General features: G+C 47.5%; 7 protein-coding genes across 7 annotated transcripts; 3 read left to right on the top strand and 4 right to left on the bottom strand.

The window, feature by feature from the left end:
- Positions 1 to 4276: 4276 nt before the first annotated feature.
- On the bottom strand, positions 4277 to 6464 carry LY89DRAFT_740083 (acetyl-CoA synthetase-like protein; the record flags this gene model as incomplete). The annotated part of the gene is made up of 3 exons (XM_018220545.1): positions 4277 to 4369; positions 4421 to 5556; positions 5603 to 6464. 3 exons carry the CDS (start codon positions 6462 to 6464, stop codon positions 4277 to 4279), a joined length of 2091 nt encoding a protein of 696 aa, XP_018064713.1.
- Positions 6465 to 6798: 334 nt separating this feature from the next.
- On the top strand, positions 6799 to 8220 carry LY89DRAFT_723598 (uncharacterized protein). The gene is made up of 3 exons (XM_018218830.1): positions 6799 to 7198; positions 7248 to 7409; positions 7458 to 8220. Exons 1-3 carry the CDS (start codon positions 7144 to 7146, stop codon positions 8126 to 8128), a joined length of 888 nt encoding a protein of 295 aa, XP_018064712.1. The 5' UTR covers positions 6799 to 7143; the 3' UTR covers positions 8129 to 8220.
- A 201-nt stretch (positions 8221 to 8421) lies between these two features.
- Positions 8422 to 10182, top strand: LY89DRAFT_689630 (uncharacterized protein). Its single transcript, XM_018215943.1, has one exon. The coding sequence runs from the start codon at positions 8595 to 8597 to the stop codon at positions 9876 to 9878; it is 1284 nt and encodes a 427-aa protein (XP_018064711.1). The 5' UTR covers positions 8422 to 8594; the 3' UTR covers positions 9879 to 10182.
- On the bottom strand, positions 10156 to 11576 carry LY89DRAFT_689629 (D-glycerate 3-kinase). Its single transcript, XM_018215942.1, has one exon. It carries the CDS (start codon positions 11160 to 11162, stop codon positions 10242 to 10244), a length of 921 nt encoding a protein of 306 aa, XP_018064710.1. The 5' UTR covers positions 11163 to 11576; the 3' UTR covers positions 10156 to 10241.
- A 252-nt stretch (positions 11577 to 11828) lies between these two features.
- LY89DRAFT_626874 (multifunctional beta-oxidation protein-like protein) lies at positions 11829 to 15455 on the top strand. Its single transcript, XM_018211125.1, has 8 exons — positions 11829 to 12072; positions 12130 to 12209; positions 12288 to 12714; positions 12763 to 13147; positions 13200 to 13608; positions 13655 to 14089; positions 14207 to 14364; positions 14457 to 15455. Exons 1-8 carry the CDS (start codon positions 11997 to 11999, stop codon positions 15202 to 15204), a joined length of 2718 nt encoding a protein of 905 aa, XP_018064709.1. The 5' UTR covers positions 11829 to 11996; the 3' UTR covers positions 15205 to 15455.
- A 475-nt stretch (positions 15456 to 15930) lies between these two features.
- On the bottom strand, positions 15931 to 17096 carry LY89DRAFT_700842 (HET-domain-containing protein; the record flags this gene model as incomplete). The annotated part of the gene is made up of 2 exons (XM_018217148.1): positions 15931 to 15981; positions 16143 to 17096. The coding sequence occupies 2 exons, from the start codon at positions 17094 to 17096 to the stop codon at positions 15931 to 15933; spliced, it is 1005 nt and encodes a 334-aa protein (XP_018064708.1).
- Positions 17097 to 17257: 161 nt separating this feature from the next.
- On the bottom strand, positions 17258 to 19592 carry LY89DRAFT_656117 (cytochrome P450). The gene is made up of 5 exons (XM_018212365.1): positions 18948 to 19592; positions 18751 to 18899; positions 17828 to 18703; positions 17764 to 17774; positions 17258 to 17708 (listed from the first exon to the last, which is right to left on the bottom strand). Exons 1-5 carry the CDS (start codon positions 19274 to 19276, stop codon positions 17535 to 17537), a joined length of 1539 nt encoding a protein of 512 aa, XP_018064707.1. The 5' UTR covers positions 19277 to 19592; the 3' UTR covers positions 17258 to 17534.
- Between the last annotated feature and the right edge of the window lie 56 nt (positions 19593 to 19648).

The following is a 19648-nucleotide window of genomic DNA, read 5'->3' as shown; positions in this document are numbered from 1 at the left end:
GGAGAACGATAGGAAAAGTGGATCCAAATAACAGAGAAAAAGGAGAGTGAAGAATGCAAAGATGGCTGGCCAACAATTACCCCCATCATAAATGCCAAGTTTTCTGTTTGTTGAAGCGCGCATCAATAACAACGCTATCTCAAGCTTATCCAACGGTACCTGAGCTATTCTTTTGATAGACCAGGTGCCCGGGTATTCTCGTATCCAATAATACCTTTTGCCGGTCGTCGAGAGTTCTGGGAGAGCTAGCAGCCCCTGCAAAGGACAGCTGCATTGTGATGACTGATACGAGAATGCTACTGTAGAAATACATTATTTGACGGACACGATGATAAGAGAAATTGTTGACCATTTTGATCAATATTGAGATATCGCTTGGACGAGATGATGGGGATATTCTGGCGATGGTGATGGTGTCGGATGCATAACAATTTCTGAAGGAGGAAACATGAAGAGTTGGAGCAGGAGAGAAAGAACTTTAGAAGTGATAAGCGTTTAACCGAAATGGATACATCACGTGCCAGACGCGCCTTCTCGCGTTGCTCCAGACGTTGGAGCGTGGAGCGTGGAGCGTTGCGATTTGACAACCATGTCAAGCAAAAATGGACTATAATTCGATACACGGTCCTGGACGCTCGAACTTCTCGCCCTCTCCACGTATGTTGTAACTCCTGCCTCCGTTCCAAAAGCTCAAACTGACCATCTCTAGATCGCATGCCAACTGTCTCAGCAGCTCAGGCTTTGCAAGATCTCAAATCATCACCAACGCGATGTATATCAACAGGTTTACCTCTGTTCGATTGTGCGTTACAAAACAGGGAACCTGTATCCGGCAATGAAGAACCATTCTATGGGGGCGTATCTCGTGGAAAAGTGACTGAAATTTATGGTCCCCCCGGTGTTGGCAAGACTACAATAGGGTGAGTACTTTATTGCCCGGCTATTGAGTATGCTGACATGTTCCTAGCATACAATTGAGCGCCAATGCTCTGAAAGCTGGTGGAGTTGTTGTATGGATTGGTCAGTCATCACAGTGATCTCGAATGGCCCGCTTCTCGTGATATGAAGTGGACTCAACATTCTTTTAAGATGCGATGAGGAGGTTTCAATCTTCGCTGGGAATATCTAAAGCCATATCCAGAAGATCAAACGCTCGTATTCCAGAACACTGCTGACATTTGTAGATGGCTCACACCAGGTATCGGGGCACCGTCTTTCCCAAATCCTGTCCGCATCATCAAAAAACTCGTCACCCCCTGACCACGACCAATCGCATTTACAATCACTACATGAAAACTTCACACATTTCTCAACTCCGACCTTGTCCCACCTCATTGCATTCCTTTCGGAACACAGCCCCTCTGAGCCGCCTGCAAATACCAGCCTGATCATCATCGATTCCTTCTCCACTCTCTTTGAGAATGCGTATCCACGCAATGCCGACTCCAATATCCAGAATAAAAAACCTGGAGGTAAGTTCAAGATCATCCCTTGCATTCATTCAAGCTCACGTACCTCTAGAATCCAAATCTGGCTCCCGCAAATTCTCCGTCCTGAAAAGCATCATCAACACCATCCAAAACCTTGCCGCCACAAGAAATATAGCTATTGTAATCTTATCACCATGTAAAACAAAAATGCGCTCGGGAGCGGGAGCCGTTCTCGTCCCAGACATCAATTCAGCAAACTGGGAACAAGTTCTAGGATGCCGAGTAGCTCTCTTCCGAGATTTTGGTTGGAAGGACGAAGGTGGCACGTCTATTCAAGATGTAAGATTTGCACAAATTCTCAAGGCCGAAGGAGTCCTTGTCCCCGATGGAAGACCCAGAGCCATCGCCTTCAGCATTGTCGGGTCTGGACTGACACCGATTACTATCCCTATCGATGCTATTCCAACTCCAAGATTCAAGTCGCCAGTCAAGAGATCTCCCCATCCACTATCTCGTTCTGAGAACCAACATCCAACCTCAACATCTGAACTACCCATCCTTCATCCTGCACCAAAGCGCAAGCTTGAAGACACAGGCTTCGAGATCCCAGACAGTGACGAGGAAAATTACGACTGGTCAGATGAAGACGAAGAAGATTTGCCTCCCCCTCCACCCCAATGGCAAGGAACCGAGGACGAACTTGATCCAGCCATGGAGCCCGAAGAAGAAGTGGATGGTGTCGACAGAGATAAAGAACTGGATGAGCTAGCGGATGATCCTGAAGCACTCGCTCGTGGCCTGGCGATGGTGAGACAAAATTCACAGGAGCAAGAGTCCCGCCGCTGGAGAGCCTTCGACAAAGATCAATACCTGAAAGCGGTAGCTGAGAATACCGAAGATGAAAAGTGGCATGCAAACGAAGCTATGAAGCGTGCTCTACTTCCACCCAGAGATTGGACAGAGGACACTGTTGGAAGAGGGACGATCGAGCCGGAGGATTACTTTGACTTTGACGCAAACGGGCGAGTAGTACCACCAAAGCACGAGAGTGGCGACGGCAGAGCAAGTGCAACGAGTGGGATGGACACGAGGGCCCAATTGGAGTTTCATAGGAAAACAGAGAAAGTCAGACAAGCTTCGCAGAACCTGCAAGATGCACGGATGGCATTGCAAAATGACGATACCCAGGAACCGAGCGTTCTAGCAGGCAAGGTGCAAATTGCAGAAAGAGAACTTACACATGCCCAGGCTGCTTTTGGTGGACAAGATCCGGAGTCCAAGAGGCAGACTCGAAGGGGTGGCGCGAGACAATTGGTTATTGACGATAGCGAGGACGAGCTTGCATGAATTACGAATAGATATGAGAACCCTGTACATGATTCGATGAATTTTGGAGTCAAAAACTTTTGGCATAGCGCAATTCATTCACTGTACTATTTAGTCGGAATCCTAGCTGTATAAATACAAGTCGCTCCCTCGAAACGGAGTAATCACCAATAATTTTGAAGGCCGAGAAGACGGTTCATGGTTTGGGTGTGACGTTCAGCCCGTCCGTCTCCACCTGCCCGGTTCCTTACAACTTGTCCCCTGCGACTCTCTTGGCTATAAAACATGATCATAAGTCTAGTGATTCCTTTCTCTCAAATCACATACACTCTCATCGTTAATCTACCTCTCGTCGTCAACATGTCTTTCAAGCTTCGTCCAAACAAGAACTCCCCTCACACCAAGCCCTCCCAACAACTCCTTGTTAAGCCTTTCATCTAGCTTACCCGTCATTCACAATCTACAAAGAAGATTCAGACGAATACACCCACCTCTTGACAACCATTATCCCTCTCTCTTCACTCTGTCCAGCGTCCCAGAACCTTGCAGCACTCTCACATTTCAGAAGTCAGGATCCCGGCTCAGACATCCCAACAAAAATCATCATGACCCAGGTAAAGAATGATATGTCTGACCAAAAAAGAGGGAGGGGTAGGTATATATACCCTATCTCTGATTTATGAGTGTCGATATTTGCGCGAATTGCGCTGGTTGCGCATACAGCGCAGATCGCGCGGTACGCGTGAATCGCTCCTCTCTATGTCCACACTTCAAACCATCATTATTTGGAATTTCAACAGTTGAGAAATGAGTGAATCATCTAGCCAGTTTCATATTTACGCTCTAGTTACTGAAGATTTCGGCACTATAATCAATAAGTGAATCATGCACCGCCAAAACTCAAACTCATATTCACGCTCGAAAACCACCATCCCTCAAACTTCTTCCAAACGATAAATAGACAACCTCGTGCTGGTTAAGAAGGGTAAAATTTTGATGGACACTTACCTTTCCGTCACTAATGCTGGGATGAGGGAGGGGTTGAGAGGTGTGTGCATGTATGGCGAGCTACTGACTCTAGTTGTCTTTCATGTGTCGGTGGGCCAATTCTCTGGTGGAGGGGTTTTGAAAAAGGGTTTGTCGCTGTCAATGAATTATCATTGTCAACTTATCCTAGTCCATTCGTCCAATGCTTATATTCTCAGCGTCTGAAAAACGCATCAAAAGCATCCTGAAATCACTTATCAGACATCAAGAGCCGTATTTCGATAAGTCTCTGAAGAAACCATACATTTTCGTTTCAGAAAAGACAAATATCAATATTTCCAGAGGCAAAAGATAGAGAAAAGCTATCATACACATACGTCAGACAGACCAAGACCAAATTCAGGCTGCTCCTGATAAAATATTCTGTTTCCGTTCCCCTGTACCGTACTAGCCTTGTTTGTGAAATAGACTCCCCCAACTCCACGAGGCTTTTTCATTCCGTGGTATTAAGTCTTGCCCGAGTACTGTTGCACTTAATTGTTCCTAGCATAGGCAGCATCAACTTCCTTCTTGTATCTGTCCAAGATCTTCTTTCTTTGAAGTTTTTGAGCTGAAGTGACGTAGCCCTGAAAGATATTAGTAAGAATACTTTATCACAAGGGAGTGGCCAAGCTTACATTCTGGGGAGTCCACTCCTCATCCGCCAATACCGCACCCTCGATGATTTCAATGCCGCTCAATCCACCTGCTCTACCAGCCTGCTGCAACTCCTTCAAAACAGCATCTTGGATCTTTGAGTTGTGAACCAGATCCTCAACACCGTTTCCTTCAACACCTATCTTCTCAGCCAGCTTCTTCAATGCTGGTTCCGCAGGAACAATGATGGCTATTGGCTTTGTTCGTTGCTGATCCGCATAAACACAGATGTTGGCAACGACTGTTGCGGCTCTGTATACCGACTCTAATTTCTCGAGAGCGATATACTCACCGTTGAGAGTCTTGACCAAATTCTTCTTTCGGTCAATAACCTTCAAGTGGCCATTCTGGTCGAATTCTCCGATATCACCAGTCATGAACCAGCCTTCTGGAGCAATAGCTGCCTTAGTCTCCTCTGGGTTGTCGTAATAACCATCCATGACAGTGCATCCTCGGATCCAGATTTCACCTTGAGGATTGGGTTTGTTGGTTGCGAAATAGCCAGCATCCGGGAAGTCAACCAACTTCACTTCGATGGATCCTGGGATATTTCCGAGAGCATTGTCTGTCCATTCCATAGGGTCCATAAGAGCACCCATAGCAGTTGTTTCGGTCAGACCGTAGCCATTGATCATAGGAGTGATGGCCATCGAAATAAACTTTTGGGTGTCTCTGGCGATCGGACCACCACCATTCATGCAGATTCTCAATCTGCCGCCAGTTGCCTCTTTAACCTTCTTGAACACAACAGCGTCGAGAATACCGACTCCAGGGAGACCCCAGTGAAGCATGTTCTCTTTTGCCCACATGGCGCCCCAGAACATGTTCTTAACGATAGCGCTACCAGAATTGACTTTGGCAACAATACCCTTCTTGACGGATTCCCACACAGCAGGAACACCGACAAGAACAGTAGGCCGAAATTCTCTGATATCTCCTTTGCAATTCTTCACAGATGTATCTGACAAGGTCTTGGGGTTTCCGTAGCCCATAGTTCCACCCCAGTATAGGCATGCATTTTCGAAGACAAATTCCAGGATATGTGCGAGAGGGAGGTAGGTCAAGAGACCATCACCGGGACCGAGGTAGGGTTCGACAATAACACTGACACCAGCGACTAGAGCAGTTAGTACGGTATCCTGCAAAATTGTGGCTCTACTTACTTGCGCCCACAACTGCCTTGTGTTTCAAAGGCACTCCCTTTGGAGGACCTGTAGATCCAGAGGTATACATGATACAGCAGAGATCATCTGGCCCTGGCTCAACTGCGTCCACTGGATTATCTTCACCAAGTTTTCGAAGCTCTTCAAAGCTCATGATTGTGAGACGGTCGTGTGCTTTCTTGAGCTTGTCGATATTCTCCTGCTTAACTTCGTTTTGACTGTTCCAGATGACATATTTGATCTCGGTTGCTTCCTTCAGAGGGTTGATGAGTGTAGGTAGGAGGTGAGGATCAAGGAAAATAGCTTTTGCCTTGGTGGCAACTAAAGAGTGCTTGAGACCCTCTTCGCCGAGAGTGTCGTAGGCGGTGACAATAGGCATTGATTGAGAGACGGCAGCATGTGCAGTAGCAAGCCAATGCGCACTGGTAGCTGCAAAGATGTGTACCCGGTCCTCTTTGTTCATGCCTAGCTTTCGGTAACCTGCACCGACCTGCAGGATGAGTTTCTCGTAGTCATGGAAGCTCAAGTACTCATATCCACTGAGCTCAAAGTATGTCCACTTCTTATCCACCTCCTGCTCCTTGCCATCCACCATCTTCTTTACCTTCTTCGTCTCATGGTGAGTCTTGATGAGCTTGCGGGAGCCCAAAGCCTTGGCATTGCCATACTTCTCAGAGCTGCGCTTGATGATGTCGAAGATGGTAACAATATCTTCCGAAGGTCGCTCTGCAAGCTTGTTGACAGTGAGGGGATGTCTGCGAGGTATCGTCTCGCCATCGACCTGCTTGTATCCGGGGGCGTCTACGCTGAAGGGCGGCTTGTGGTAGATTTTGGGCTGGACGGTGGCATTCTTGAGAGACATCTTGGAACTTGTTGGGAAGACCAAGGTCAATAGAAATGCAGAGACGAAGGCGGCGATGGATATATGAAAAATGAAGTGCGCCTCAATAACGGACTTGATGACAGTGAACAACGAAAGAGGCAAGGCTGAGGATTGTGTTGGATGGGGTTGTGATTGTGGTTTTGTTGAAGCTTGGGGAACGTCGTCATGGCCTCTCGCCTTGGCCATCATCAACACACGGGAAGTCGGGGTCTTTTTGCACTAGTTACAACCCCGGTCAAGCTTAATGCCCTGCACACCGTCGGGACCAGCTGCGATGGGCATTTTCCAACTGCAGAGTTTCAGCTGCCCTTCCCCACAACAAGACACGACGTCGTATCCAGGCACAAGAGTTTCTTTTCTACACGACATACTGCAAAAGTATAACGCTGAATCTTCCGATGCAGCGATTCTTGTACTCTACAGCAACTGCAACTATCCTCGCGGCTTCGATTAGTTTCCTCGTCTCACTACTTGACTCGTCATCAGACAAAGGTGCCCTGTGTGCCTCATCGAGGCTGTCTTTGGGATAGGCAGAGGGTCAAGTGATTCGATAACATAGCCGACCACAACACAGAAAGCGTCTCGTGAATGGTCAAGAACATTTCGTTGGGAAGTCTGACACGTTGCCGCATTGCGGAAAATTATCCGTCTCATTAATATGGCCGAAAGTCTACTCAAAGCTTTAGGCTCGGAGATAGACGATCCAGAAGAAGGTATCAAGTGACGCTGAATTTTGGTGTTACGCAGGCTGAGCGGATATAGAGGCTTTCCTCCTTTTTTCTCAATCAATACCTTCTCAAGATCTTGGCTTTGTTGATCCTAAGGCAACATCGTTGGAGTTAACAATCAATGGTCGAGATCTGACTATTCACCAATCACCTACTTTACTTTCATCGAATCGAGGAGGTGGTACTACCGGAGCTGGTAGGTTGCTCCGAACGCTTACATATTTGGACTAAGTCTTATTCATAGTTGTCTGGAAGATTACACCTCTGTTCGCATCATGGATTACTCAACCTGCAAACCTGCTTTTCAAGCATGGCATACTGCAATCTACCTCAACGGTCCTTGAACTCGGTTGTGGGATCTCTGGGATCATCGGACTATCTCTAGGGCCGACGGTGGGATGTTACACCTTAACGGATCAAGACTATGTATCGAAGTTGCTGAGTCAAAATCTCGAAGAGAATTGCCAGACATCTATGTCTGGAAGTCGAGGCAGGAAAAGCAGTGTAAAGCCGAAGAAAAGAGCAGTGAAAGCCGAGTCAATATCGGACCCAGGTAATATTATGTACAAACCATTGGATTGGGAGACCGACGAAGTTACAACCTCTCTGATTGGCGTCGAGAAGAAGAGCTTCGATGTTGTCATTGCTTGCGACTGCATCTATAATGATGCCCTTATTGACCCTTTAGTACAAACAAGTATCGATGCTTGTAAGCTGAGGTTAGAAGACACTGACAATAGTTGTCCCACAATTTGTCTCGTTGCACAGCAACTTCGGTCATCAGAAGTCTTCGAAGGATGGTTAAAAGCGTTTCATGAAAGGTTTCGAGTATGGCGGATACCAGACGAGGAGCTGATAGATGGTTTGAAGACAGACTCAGGCTTTGTAGTCCATATTGGCGTTCTTCGAGCATGATTGTTGTCTTTAACAAACCATTGCAGTTCATAGTTATCAGTCGAATAGAGCTGAATGGCAACATCGAAATACACTTGCCAATATGACAGGTGGCGTTTTTCCAAGGGTTTATTACAAATAATGAAGTATTCCAAATTCTCAAACAAAGACAAGATCTTCATCACATCAAGCCTTCCAGACTCACTTCCCTGTGGTGATCAGACATCCCTGCAATTGATACCACGTGCACGTGCACGCGAATCGAACGCGCTTCTACCCGCGTGTTCGCGACTTCCTTTCCCCATCCACTGCCAGCTTTTTAGTCAAAATTCGATCCTCGTCAAGAATTACCTACGAGCTCCTTCTTATGCGCCAAATTGCATCTATATGACCCCTACCAAGCCAATCATTTTCCCAATCATTGGCAATACACCTTTGACGGGCTGCCTTTCAGTCACAGTCACCGAGTCGAACCATCTTATCCACGATGGCCTCCCGATTCACACAGCTCCAAGAACAAGCTCGCAATGGTACTAATTCCCCAGTGCCTAGATCAGGTGTTATTCCAGGCCGCGAGGATGCGCATCAATTGAAGTTCAAGCACGGTTCCGTCAGTTCCACATCTAAGAAGCTTCCTGGCATTACGCCAGTGCCAGTTTATACCTCGAACCCCCCTGCCTATCGAACCACTTACCCTCCCGCCCAATATGTACCTGAACAAGTTTCTTCATTCGGAGGAGGACTCGATGACTCCACTGTGGCTTCAGACTTCGACGAGACAATCACTAGCGATTTGGCAGTCCCTCACCATTTTGCAGAAGATGACGAGACCCAACCTTTCGAGGATGAGGAACCATATGCATCGCAACAAGCAGAATACCAATCCTACTCTCAGTCCCAGCACCCTCGATTATCAGTCCAGCATAGACTTCAACACAAGCAAAGCCAGTCACCAATGATCGAGCAGAACGCAGAGCAAGAGCTCTTGAGAATTAGCGGTCAGTTCGGTGGCCAAAAGCATGGAAATCTTGTTGTCCGTTCTTTGGAGGATCCCACACCATCTCGAGCCAAGCGTCAATCCAGAAAGCGATCGCGTTCTGGAGACCACAATGCTCAACCATCCATAATTGTCGAGGAGCGTTCGAGTCAGATGGATGATGTCGAAGAGATTATGCCTCAATTACCAGAATCCGAAGTGCTTTCCGAGAACGATGAGTCCGAGGAGGAAGACGCTCCAACTCCCAACCCTAGTCCAAGCAAGAATCGTCGAAAAAAAGAACCTCTAATCTCGCAACAAACTCCTCGTCCTGTAAAGCCCACCGAAGCCCCCAAGAAGGATCCTATTGTCCCTGACTATACCGATGCACAACTTCGCAAGATGACATATGCCGAGCTGGAGAATGAATCATGGGAGAAGATAGATGACAAGAAGACCTTCCAATTGGCCAAGCCACTACGGGATACCAGTGCTCTGGAGGAGAAGATGGAGCACTATGCTTTCAAGGAGGGGCAGGATGCTCAAGTTGCATTCTACGGGCAACTTTCACATAGTGACTGGGAGAATGGAGGCGATTGGTTTGTCGAACGTTTCACAGATTTGATGAATGAACTCAAGAAGAAGCGCATTGAGAAGAAGGCGATCACTCAGAAGTATGAGGCAGAACTTAGTGCTCGGGAGAAGTCTGTGAGAGGCAAGTCTGATAACCTTGATCGAGAGTTCAAGGATATGAGAGTTGGTGGAGAAGGTATATTGAAAGGCAAGAGAGTCTAACTTGGTCATCTAGTCTCGCTTGATCGCGTATCAATTCTTGAGGTTGCCGATACGTTTTCTGCGAAGATTTTTGAGCAAGAGGATCAAGTGCGAAAGGTGGCTGTTGCTTTGGAATCTGTTAGAGAGGTTTCGAAACCATGGTATATGAGACTAGGTTTTGCTGCATGGCATTTGCTCTGGCATGTTTAGGACTGGGATGGGAAAATAATAGCATTTGCTTGGAGTTGCTCTCGGGATATGCATGGATGGCAAAAAGATAGCATCTGGGATAGGTGTTCAGCAGAGATACCCATTGGCTTTCGCGCTATATACAGCTTTGTAGTTGCTATGGACATACATTACACTTCGCCTCCCTTCACCCTCTCAAACCTTAATAACCTCCTTAACCCTCCTATCCCTCCTAACAACCAACCTCAACTGTCTCCCCTCCCCACCCTCCTTGCCCTTGAAAATGCCCTCTCGCAACGGCTCCGTATAGAGCTCATACGCAGGATAATACCCATCCACAAACCTCTCCACCTGCTCCCTCGTCATCCCCATCCCCCTCTCCTTCCTCAACGCATCCTCCTGCTCTTGCCTCCACTCATAAACCCACCCCGTCTCCGCCGCATCGATATGTATAAACGCATCCAACGCCCCATTGATCACCTCATACTCCTCCAATTTCTCATTCACGAACAACAAATTTTCTAATTTATGCTTCGCTAGCGTTTTCGAGGGCTGGGCCTGTAGGTGTTGGATAGAAGACGGAGGCAGAGACCGGAACCCTACACACCAGCCTTCTATTATGATAACCGCGATCTTCGGCTCGGAGGGTTTATTAACGGTGCGCCATTCCGATTCAGGGATGCGGTCCCCAGCCCCGTTGTGTAGACTCTTGTCGTAACACGGAATTCGTGTCTCGGCCCCGGCTTTCAAGGCAGAGAATACAGAGGCAGCGAGATCCATATCGTGCGTCCCGGGCTCGCCGCGGTGCTGGATGAGCGCATTGGAGGGGTGCGAGGCGGCGAGATGGGTTTGGGCGGCGTGAGGGAGGTAGAGGTCGTCGATTGAGAGGACGAGGGTGGGGAGGTTGTGTGGCGGGGAGGATAGGAGGGAGGAGAGGGTCGAGACGAGGGTTGTTTTTCCGGCGCCTTGGATGCCGTTTAGGCCTATGGTGAAGGGGGTTGAGGGGTTATTGATGAGGTGTTGAGAGAGGAGGGTGAGGATGAAGGGGATGCAGTGGGGAGATTTGTCGTCCACGATGGGTGGTTTGGAAGGGTTGATTGCTGCTGTTGTAGTCATTTTGAGGTTGGAATTAGGATGGTGATGGATGTGAGGAGGCAGAAAATGGACTCGAGGCCATTGATGAAAGAGTTTAAGAAGTGAAGGGCGGGTTGCCTTCATATGAAAGGGGCTCACATCTTGAGAGTTGATGTTGTGAAGTCGCGGGAAGTGATCGGACGAAAGCCGCTGCCCCACGGTGAAATGTTTCCCGTAGTGGCTTGTCTGGGGCCGAAAACTATTCTGCTCTGAAATTCCAACAACTTTCAAACATAATTCAGTAATACTTGGAGGATACTTAATCAAGGGATTGGAGGAGGTCTTGCAGACAACTCCGTCAAACGCTAAGGTTCAATGTCCCATATCCCACGGACTTTCTCCCAAGTGCTACCTTAGCACAGCTCACTCGAGCACAACAGCTTTGAAAGGCACATCATTGTAATGTGTAACTCATGGCCGTACAATAGCTGTAACGCAGCATTCACATGGGAATGACATACTTTGTACCTCCAAAACAAAGAATACTCATCACTCATCTGACGGCAGGAATTCTTCTCTCCACGTGAACCTTGTCAACTTCCAAACTCCAGCTTTCGCATGTGAAGGATGACTGTGTGGGGCGCAGAGCCTGAATCGTGTGGGGTTTGGGTTCAGCGCCGGCTCTTCGTCATGGGAGTGCACCGCCGCCAAATGGGAAAGAGCCAAAATGCCGAGGCATGCGAGAGCCGAATGATCAGCCAGCCATTTAGTACTTATCCGTTCTCTTCCTCACGAATACTGCTTCTTCCCTTTCCCTTTCCTTGATCATACCTCTACCAAACAGGAATTGGATTGCTTGAGATACGCCGATTGAAGATGTCGGAACTACGATATGATGGCCAGGTCGTTGTCGTCACAGGTGCAGGAGGTGGTTTAGGACGAGCCTATGCTTGTACGCAAAGATTCCGCCTTCGGTTTTTCCGTGAAAGCGATTACTAACTTTTTGAAGTGGCATATGGATCTAGAGGTGCCAGTGTCGTTGTTAACGATCTGGGAGGCTCATTCAAGGGTGAGGGAAACTCGACGAAGGTATGCTGCTCTCTATGTTTACCAATAGTTCGGTGTTGGGGAGACGAAGACAATTGCTAAATCTCCCACCCAAACAAGGCAGCAGATGTTGTAGTCGACGAAATCAAAGCCGCAGGCGGTAAAGCAGTTGCGAACTATGACAGCGTAACGGATGGCGACAAGATCATCGAGACGGCTATCAAGAACTTTGGCCGCATCGATGTCTTAATCAACAATGCTGGTATCCTTCGGGATATCAGCTTCAAGAACATGAAGGATCAAGACTGGGATTTGATTATAGCTGTCCATGTCAAAGGTTCATACAAGTGTGCTAGAGCCGCATGGCCATATTTCCGGAAACAGAAGTACGGACGAGTTATCAACACTGCGTCTGCGGCTGGTCTCTTTGGGAGTTTCGGACAATGCAATTACTCTGCTGCTAAGTTGGCAATGGTTGGCTTTACCGAGACACTTGCAAAGGAGGGTGCGAAGTATAACATTCATGCCAATGTTATTGCCCCAATTGGTAAGTTTTCCTATATCTGGGATTGTGGCAGATGCTAATGAAGAGTAGCCGCAAGCCGAATGACCCAAACCGTTATGCCACCCGATGTCCTCGAAAACCTCAAGCCAGACTGGGTCGTCCCACTCGTTGCTGTTTTGACACACAAAGACTGTCAGGAGACTGGATCAATCTACGAAGTTGGAGGTGGCCACGTAGCTAAGTTGAGATGGGAGCGATCAAGTGGTCTCCTTTTGAAGGCAGATGATACATATACCCCAGGAGCTATTCTGAAGAAGTGGGATAAGGTCTCGGACTACTCAAATCCCGAATATCCAACTGGAGTTGCCGATTTTATGGGATTGTTGGAGAAATCCATGAAGATGGGCCCCAATGACAAAGGAGAGACTCTTAATTTCAAGGGCAAGGTCGCTTTGATTACTGGTGGTGGTGCTGGGTGAGTTATATCAATCTTGAGGGAAATGGAGATAGATACTGACATCTTATAGTATTGGCCGCGCTTACTGCTTAGCATTCGCCAAATACGGTGCTTCCGTCGTTGTCAACGACTTAATGAACCCAGACGACGTTGTCCAAGAGATCCAGAAGAATGGTGGCAAGGCAGTTGGTGTCAAGGCTTCTGCTGAAGACGGAGATGCAGTTGTAAAGGCTGCAATTGACGCTTACGGACGCATTGATATCATCATTAACAACGCTGGTATCCTCCGAGACAAGGCATTTACCAACATGGAAGACAAGCAGTGGGATCAAGTCATTGCTGTTCATCTCCGAGGCACATACAAGATCTCAAAAGCAGCATGGCCATACATGTTGAAGCAAAAGTACGGACGAATTGTAAACACTACCTCAACCTCTGGTATTTATGGCAATTTTGGTCAAGCAAACTATGCTGCAGCAGTAAGTATCACTAATTGGGTTTCATATACATGACTAACAGCAGTAGAAATGTGGTATTCTTGGTTTCTCCCGCGCTCTTGCTCGTGAAGGCGCAAAATACAACATCTACGTCAACACCATCGCTCCCAACGCCGGCACAGCCATGACCCGAACCATACTCCCGGAAGAAATGGTCCAAGCCTTCAAGCCAGACTACATAGCACCTCTTGTCGTAGCTCTATGCTCTGACAAGGTTCCCGAGCCTGCCACCGGCATGCTATTCGAAGTCGGCAGCGGCTGGGTTGGACGAACACGTTGGCAACGATCTGGCGGTCATGGATTTCCCATCGACGAGAAGCTTACTCCCGAGGCTGTTCTCAAGCAATGGGAGAAGATTAACAACTTCAATGATGGACGAGCAGATCATCCCGAGAATGGAAATGATGGGCTGAAGAGCATTATGGCGAACTTTGAGAACAGAAAGGGCAAGGGTGCGAGTAAGGTATGAGTCTGCTTCTCCACCTTTCCTGTCATTGGATCGATAAAAAATGCATTGGACGAAATATAATCTGTAGTTGTACTTAGGAATAAATTCATGTTAACGAATTGTTGTGTGTAGAAGAGTGAGCCATCAGGTGAAAATGCCGAGATCCTAGCCAACATCGAAAAAGCCAAGAAAGCGGAGAGCAACGGTACGGAATTCAAGTACGAGGAAAAAGACGCTATTCTCTACAACCTCGGCGTTGGGGCTAAGAAGACCGAGCTGCCACTAGTCTTGTGCGACCCCCTTTCTCTTTCCCCTTATCACATGATTCCCCTTCTTAACCGAGTCTTTGATATGAGAACAGCAACTAACATGCCTATCTCAGCGAGGGAGACGAAAACTTCCAAGTCCTCCCAACCTACGGCGTCATCCCCTTCTTCTCCGCCGAAACCCCCTACCAACTCAACGACATCGTCCCCAACTTCTCCCCCATGATGCTCCTCCACGGCGAACAATACCTCGAAATCCTCTCCTACCCGATCCCCACCTCGGGGACCCTCGTCTCGCACGCCAAGCTCCTCGAAGTAGTCGATAAAGGCAACGCCGCCATCGTGAAATCGGGGATCACTACCATCAACAAAGAAACGGGTAAGCCGCTCTTCTACAACGAGAGCACGGTCTTCATCCGTGGCTCCGGCGGCTTTGGCGGCGTCTCGAAACCGCTAGATAGAGGTGCCTCTACCGCTGCGAATAAACCTCCGTCTAGACCAGCGGACTGGGTATCGGAAGATAAAACAACCGAGGAACAAGCTGTCCTGTACCGATTATCGGGCGACTACAACCCGTTGCACGTTGACCCGGCATTTGCAAAGATGGGCGGGTTCAAAGTCCCGATTTTGCATGGACTGTGCTTTTTCGGAGTCGCGGGTAAGGCTATTTATGGCAAGTTTGGGAAGTTTAATAATATCAAGGTGAGGTTTGCGGGGACGGTGTTGCCGGGTCAGACGCTGGTTACGGAGTGTTGGAAGGAGGGGAATAAGGTTATTTTCCAGACGAAGGTGAAGGAGACGGGGAAGTTGGCTATCGCGAGTGCAGCGGTGGAGCTGCTTGGGGAGGAAAAGGGGAAGTTGTAAATTTTGGACCTCAGGAAAGGATTGACACTAGGAATGTGGTATATGGGAGGATGGAGATGAAGTTTTGGTTTGGAGATTGTATGTTTAGCTGGGGATTGGTTTGGTTGGCTTAGAATGAAAAGCGTACCTCTTATCTATTTGAGTTCGTGCTTTATCATCCTTTTACATGTCCGACTTGATGCTATTGCTGCTATGACATAGACATTAGAAAATGAGAGGATTTAGATACGTGCCTAATAATAAGCACGTCCAGAGGTATCCGCTGCCTCGCCAAGATATATATACAATCCATAACCAAGTACCCCATCCATTTTCTGTACCCGGTAAGAGGCACAAATAATCCTTCCGGAGTCCAAATGAAGAGTAGCATGATCTTCCTCTAGTTTACCAAAAGAGTGGCGAGTTTTGTAATGTGTCTCGAGAGCATTGCCCGGAGTCCAACGCCGAAGAGAGAATTTTCCACCTCTAGTAGAGAACTCGTCGAACGTAGCCGTAGCCACAAATGCATCAGAACCAGCGTCATCTTCGAACAGCAACACAGAACACCAAGCATCCCGTTCCCAGATATCCGCGACAAAGAAGCCTTTGGGACATGCCCTGATCCACACCTTCTTGTTCTCACCAGTTCTCCAAAAATCGATTGACTTGCTGCTAGATTCTGACTTGGTGACTAACTTGGCAAATATAGAGGTACGATCCATCTCTTGGCGGCGATAGGTATCTGAATTAATCAGCGCTAATCCACGCGGACTTCCTGGGATGTTTGTCCAATTGAGCCTAACGAAGGAATTTGCCCGCATATCTAGGCCATTCATCGCGTGCGTGCAAATCAAGAATAGGCCAATCAGGCTCCTTGAGGAGTATGTTCGACAGTTGAGAACAGCAACATATATTATTGGTTCGAAGTGATCTGCACGAAACTCGTGCTCGGGGCCAACTGCATCCAGTATCCGTAAAGTTTCCGGGAGAAATAATTCCAACCCCAAACCGAAGCTGGTAACCGTAATGGGTGTAGTGCGCTGACTGCCTTCTTTACGATCTGTAAGCATGTTACCAGAATTTTTGAAGTAAGCTGGGGAGTTGGCTATTAGTCCTTGGATGTAACCGTCTTCCTCATTTGGCATCCAAGCAAATATAGTCTCGTCGTCCGAAATATTCATGATTTCTTCTTGGAGTCGAACGAATGATCGATCTCCCTCGCCATACAATAGGGGCATATGGACGTCGAATAAACCCATCAAGCAATATGCCCTATCCTCTATCCTCGTCGTAATCCTGCTCGCAGCCCAAGACATCTTCTGGGCAATACTTCTGCGGTTCAAATCCTGAGCGTTTTTGAGCACAGGCAATGGAATGTCCGTAATGTCTGATATCTCATTCCGGAGACTTAACTTCGTTCCTAAGCTGGCTTTCTGCCCTTGGGTGTACCACTGATTGCCGTAGAACTCAAGAACATGAGGCGCGATAAGTTCTTGCAGTGTCCAACCTCGAGTAAACCACCGACTTGCCTTGAATTTATCCCTCTGAGCCTCAGCCTCAAGGTCATTAGTTACGTCGGTCAGGTAAGCATAACAAACAATGCAGTCTCGATACCATTGATACATCGAGTTGATAGCTTCAGACAGCTCTGCGCTACTGCGTTTGTCAATACAGCAAGTATCTATCCAAACGTACTCGAATCCGTCACTATCAGCTTGGGCACAGCAAGCTTCGATTTTCTTGTATCCCGATTTTTGCTTTATCGTGGGAGGAGTCGTGGGAATAGTGAAGCCGCTGATGTCTTGAAACAGGATTTCTTCGTCGCCCCATGTGTGCGAGAGTATCGCATACTCGATCTCCTTGTGATTGGGAAACTCGTGGAACTCTAGAGTTTTGGAATGAAGGAAGCGCATGATTGAGACGACAAAGTCAGACAGATTGCCGTATTCAAAGAAGATGACGATGCGAAACAAATATAACACGAAGATGCGATCCAAATCAGCCAGAACTATCAGTGCAAGCGCAAGCAAGTATATCACTGACAATCAAGCAGGATAGTATGAGAGGAAATGGAGTTCAAGAGTAGATTGAGTGTTGTGAAGTTAGGAAAGGCTAGAGACCGTCTGCAGCTACCTTAAACAGCCGCCCACGTGAACGCAGAGCCATCTCCAATAAGAAGCTGCGAATACATGCAAAGAGCTGAATTAGGAAGCGGCCCTTAAGAAGTACATTATCAAAACATAAATCCACCAGACCTTTACCAAAGAGTAGTCTTCCGACAAGTCCGGTCGTTGTAAGCCAAACACTAAATCTACGTACCCCAACGCCAACAAGAATCCACCTATTTTTTCTCAATCTCGACTTGTGTATTTGACATAAGGGCGAACGCGTGGCTTCATCGCTGATTTGCCATTGAAATCTACCTCCGGTGTCCCTTGGACAGGCTTCCCAGCTTTGTCTGCGAGCTCGTAGTCGAACATTGCTGTGAACATCGCGATGATTACGTTGTTTTCTAGCTTGGCAAACTGGGGCACTGTCAGTAAATTTTGAATGTCAAGGGAACGAAGAATGGACGCTTACTCTCATACCCACTGCAAGACTCAAATTAGAAGTCAGATTTTGATGAAAAAAGGAGAAGACTTACGACAAGGATGCCTCCCCACTCCCCAACCCAGGTACCCAAAAGGCTTCTTCTTATCCTCCGCTTTCTCAGGGAGATATCTCGACGGATCCCATTGCTTGGGATTTGGATAGATCTCCGGATCAAGATGCACATCACCCAAATGATATGTGACAATCGCACCCGGATCAATAACTTCATCACCAGTTCCAATCGGAATACTCTTATTCGTGACGTTTTTCCTGAACGCAGTTCCTAGAGCTTGTATTCTGATACTGTCTTTAAGACAGAAATCTATCAGTGGGAATTCCGATTCCCAGGCTGGAAATGGAACTTCGGCTAATTGGTCGATGAGCGGAGCATCTCTGTTCGTGCTGTATTTTGCAGCTACGCTTTCGACTTCTTTCCGGACTTCGGACCGCCAGTGAGCATCATTAGCAAGGTAAGTCAGGACCCATGCTGTGTTGATACCGCTGTTGAGAAGACCAGCAAAGAGAGCACCGATGATGAACTCGATGATCCGATACATGCTATCTCCTTGTTCAATCAGGTACTGAAGTGGGTCATCCCTCTTCTTTCCAGTCTTTGCCCTGTCTTCGACGATCTTGTTCACGATCATGTAGAGCTGACCGGCTGCGTATGTGCGCTTGACCACTGCTGGTGAGGGAAACCATGGATACATGACTGCAATTGGGGTTGCACTTCCATCAATCTTCTCGTAATATTGAAGTGTCTTCATGAGCAGTTCTGGATCATCGGCGATGTCATCACAACCTACCATTCTCATGGTGAGTTGGTAAATGGTCATGTAGATACTTTTAAATGGGTCGGTCAACCCAGTAGGATCATTCTTGAGGTCATCAAGACGACCTCGGACATCTTTGAGTAACTTTGGAAGATCTACATACGTTAGTACAAAAGACTTGACGAAAACATCGATATCTTACTTCTTCCAAAACTAGCGCTTGAGATCATGTGGGTCATGCGCTTGTTGAAGAATCCTCCCGGTCCCGTAAAGTTTGAATCTTCATCAGGCACATGAACATCGTCTGCTTTCTTGGCATCAGCCGGCGATTGTCCAAAAAGCACAGCATATCTGAACACTGTCAGCCAAAATCTACTGCGCCACAGAGTGAGTACAAACCCTTCAGTAAAATCCAAATCCCGACTCTGGAAGAATGCTTGTCGTGGCTTTTCACCCGTTAATCCAATCACGGGGTGCTTGCCTACAAAAAAGGTAAAGTTTCCTGTTGGAGTCTGTGCTCGAGCCTGTTGGAAAAAGTCCCATCTCGCAGTGAAGAAACGGAGAGCTCCAAAAATCGGGTACCCTTCTCTCAATCGTTTAGGGCTTTTAGAACTGAAGCGGAAGCCCCTTGATGCCCAAATTGTGTATGAACTGACAAGAAGGAGGATGACGACAGTTGAAACAGTTGACGCGGAGAGAGACGGGAGGGCCTGAAATAATGAAATCATCTTCGCGGGTAAGGATAGACGGTCATGCAAGGATTGGGATCATCACCAACGCGAGTCGCAGGGTAGATATGAGAGCGAGTATAAAAGCAATGGACTGTGTAACCAGGTGAAGCAAACAACTGGAATGATAGATGATGGAAAGATGAGGTCCAACGTCCGGCTAAATTAAGCTTACATTACGCACTAGTCTCGTCAGCAATCAGTTTCATACTACGCCACTTGGACTTGAAGCGCGGATCTGCATTTTGGGAGCGTGCCTTTTCCTTCGGACGGGAGATCATGCGATTGGAAGGCTCGCTTAGAAAAGATCCATTCGTGGTTCAGCAAATGGCATGACATCGAATGTAAGTTTGAACAAATTGAGACTACGAA

The sequence above is a fragment of the Mollisia scopiformis genome (assembly GCF_001500285.1).
Source record: "Mollisia scopiformis unplaced genomic scaffold LY89scaffold_26, whole genome shotgun sequence".
NCBI classification, from domain to species: Eukaryota; Fungi; Ascomycota; class Leotiomycetes; order Helotiales; family Mollisiaceae; genus Mollisia; species Mollisia scopiformis.
This window is presented reverse-complemented; position numbering and strand designations above follow the sequence as displayed.